The following is a 2,531-nucleotide window of genomic DNA, read 5'->3' on the forward strand; positions in this document are numbered from 1 at the left end:
CACTGAGTTGTGTGACGAGATATGTCATCGCGTGGCCTGGCCGTGATACATGACTGGGAACTGTGCATTGTATCCTTTTCTGAGGCTAGGGTGGAGCAGGTATCTGATCAGGAGAGGAGATGCAGATGTCAGGAAGTGAATGAGAAGGCTGTCTGGCCAGTGGTATGAGGACATGCAGCTTTGGGCAGGAATTTAGACTACAAGACTGGTGTCGGCAGCCTGGATGCAGGGGTGAGTAAAACACTGGCAAGATCACAATGTTCATTCCTTGTAGGGGAGCTGGAGACATTCAAAATGGATCTGTTTGAATGGTGCTTCTTATTTGGGCCTTGTGCTCATTGAGTTTGAGAGTAACCACCATTCTACTGAGTTGTTCTCTCAGATGTTCTCCGAGCTGTGGGCTGGGGACCCAGTGTCCTTGTTTTCTCTGTTGAGGTTCTTTCCAGCAGCAGTGATAAGGAGCCCGTGGGCCAGAAGCTAAGTGACCTGTGTTTGTTCTGATGGTCAGCAAGGTGGTTAGCATTAACTGCCTCAGGTGGTTTTCTGAAGGACACCTCCCATAATTCATAGATTTCATCCTGTTTTATGTTCTGTTTGTGTTACTCGGATTCTGAGTAATAACCCTCTTGAGCTTTGGCTGACTCACAGAGCCCCCTGCACAAGGACTCCACACCATCTGTAGCATGTTACTTGTCCCCTTCAAAGATCAGCCCTCTTCTCATTGCCTCATCTTTCACTGCTTTCTTCTCAGGAAGGGAGTCTTTACTGATCCACTTGTACTTTAGCTTTGGGTTTGGGAAGATAAGCACAAACAGGTGTGGAACCACCAGCTCAGGCTCCCTGCTGTGCTGGCCACCTTAGTAAGTTCGCAGAGTCATTACATTAGTGCTTCCTGCCTGACTGTCATATCTTTCTCACCCTTCCACCCAAGGGTGAGCCTGTCTGCCGTAGACTGCTACATCGTACATGAGATCTACAATGGGGAGAACGCCCAAGACCAGTTTGAGTACGAGCTGGAGCAGGCCCTGGAGGCTCAGTACAAGTACATTGTGATCGAGCCAACGCGCATTGGGGACGAGACTGCCCGCTGGATCACTGTGGGCAACTGTCTACACAAGACCGCTGTGCTGGCAGGCACTGCTTGCCTCTGCACCCCGCTGGCCCTACCCCTGGAGTATTCCCACTACATCTCCCTGCCGGCTGGTGTGCTGAGCCTAGCCTGCTGCACCCTCTATGGGATCTCTTGGCAGTTTGACCCCTGCTGCAAGTACCAAGTGGAGTATGATGCCTACAAACTGTCCCGTCTGCCTCTGCACACACTCACCTCCTCCACTCCTGTGGTACTGGTCCGGAAGGACGACCTGCACAGAAAGAGACTGCACAACACAATAGCTCTTGCTGCCCTGGTGTACTGTGTAAAGAAGATTTATGAACTCTACCTTGTATGATTTCGGGGAAGAAGGGAGAGAATGCAGAACAGCCCAGCTCAGAAAGACAACAGTGCTCAGACTGCCAGAGTCACAGCTTTGCCCTGTGAAACAGCACAGCCTGGGAAGGTATTTGGTTATTCATTGTTATTTAAAAAAAATAACACAGATCATGGGTATACCGTGGAGTTTTTCAGCACATTACACTAAGATGTGGCTTTCCATAACCCAAGAAGGGGTCTGAAGCTGTGGACATCTGACTGGGCAGTGGAATGCTGACAGAAGCAAACGCTACTGAGGGGTGTGAGCGCGTTTTGGGTGAGGGGGTCTTTAAGTCTATTTGTTTAACTTTACCATCGGAGCCAACCAGAAGCTAATGACCATTAAAATGATGAGCGTTTCAATTGCAGGCGTTTTCTCTCTTCATGCTGTACTTGTAGTCTGCTCTGGGTGGCAGCTTGCACATGCAGGGACTGTGGCCTGTCCACCCCCACCCCTCTCCCCCTAGAAGAGGAGTTCCTAAGTAGGGTAGACCTGAACCCTAGGCAGACAGACCCTCCTGAAGCCATGACCTTCCAAGACTATGCTGTTCTGGCTGCGGCAGGACAAGGGGTGTGTGGCTTTGAGGTGAAGGTTAGTTTAGGTGCATGTGAGACCATACCATGGGTCTTCTGCATCTGTGTTCCAAGACCCCCTGCACTATTCCTGATGTGCACCCCGAGTTCTCTTTGTCTTAGGCTGAGGGAAGGGCAGCCTTCCCATTACTGCCTAGCTGTTGGTGTCACAGCCCTACTTCACAGGGCAGCTCAGGCCCCTTGCCCAGAGCTGGCCACTGCTTGTCATGTTACGTGTACCTCTGAGAAAGGGCCTCCCCCACCTTAAAGCTGCAATTTCTCAAAGACCTCTCTCTTTCACTTACCTGAAGAACTAAACACTTGTTTTTTGAAGGGCTAAAAAATCAGGTTACCTTTTGATTTGGTTTATATGGACTCATCAGAAAGGGGTGATAGGGCCATTTTTGTAGGGAGGCTCAGAACTTTTAAAGATTTAAAAAGGGACTTACGACCCGACCCACAGGTTTATTTCAAGAGCGCTACACACACT

At 49.9% G+C, this 2,531-nt stretch overlaps 1 protein-coding gene across 1 annotated transcript in view; it reads left to right on the plus strand.

The window, feature by feature from the left end:
- Nucleotides 1–1,831, plus strand: part of TMEM11 (transmembrane protein 11) — a 19,619-nt gene extending 17,788 nt beyond the window's left edge. The window contains exon 2 of the mRNA XM_006877863.1: nt 932–1,831. Coding sequence (XP_006877925.1) covers nt 932–1,448 — 517 coding nt within the window. The 3' untranslated portion in view covers nt 1,449–1,831. The remainder of the gene's footprint in view (nt 1–931) is intronic.
- The last annotated feature ends 700 nt before the right edge of the window (nt 1,832–2,531 follow it).

Source organism: Chrysochloris asiatica, unplaced genomic scaffold (genome assembly GCF_000296735.1).
Source record: "Chrysochloris asiatica unplaced genomic scaffold, ChrAsi1.0 scaffold00648, whole genome shotgun sequence".
NCBI classification, from domain to species: Eukaryota; Metazoa; Chordata; class Mammalia; order Afrosoricida; family Chrysochloridae; genus Chrysochloris; species Chrysochloris asiatica.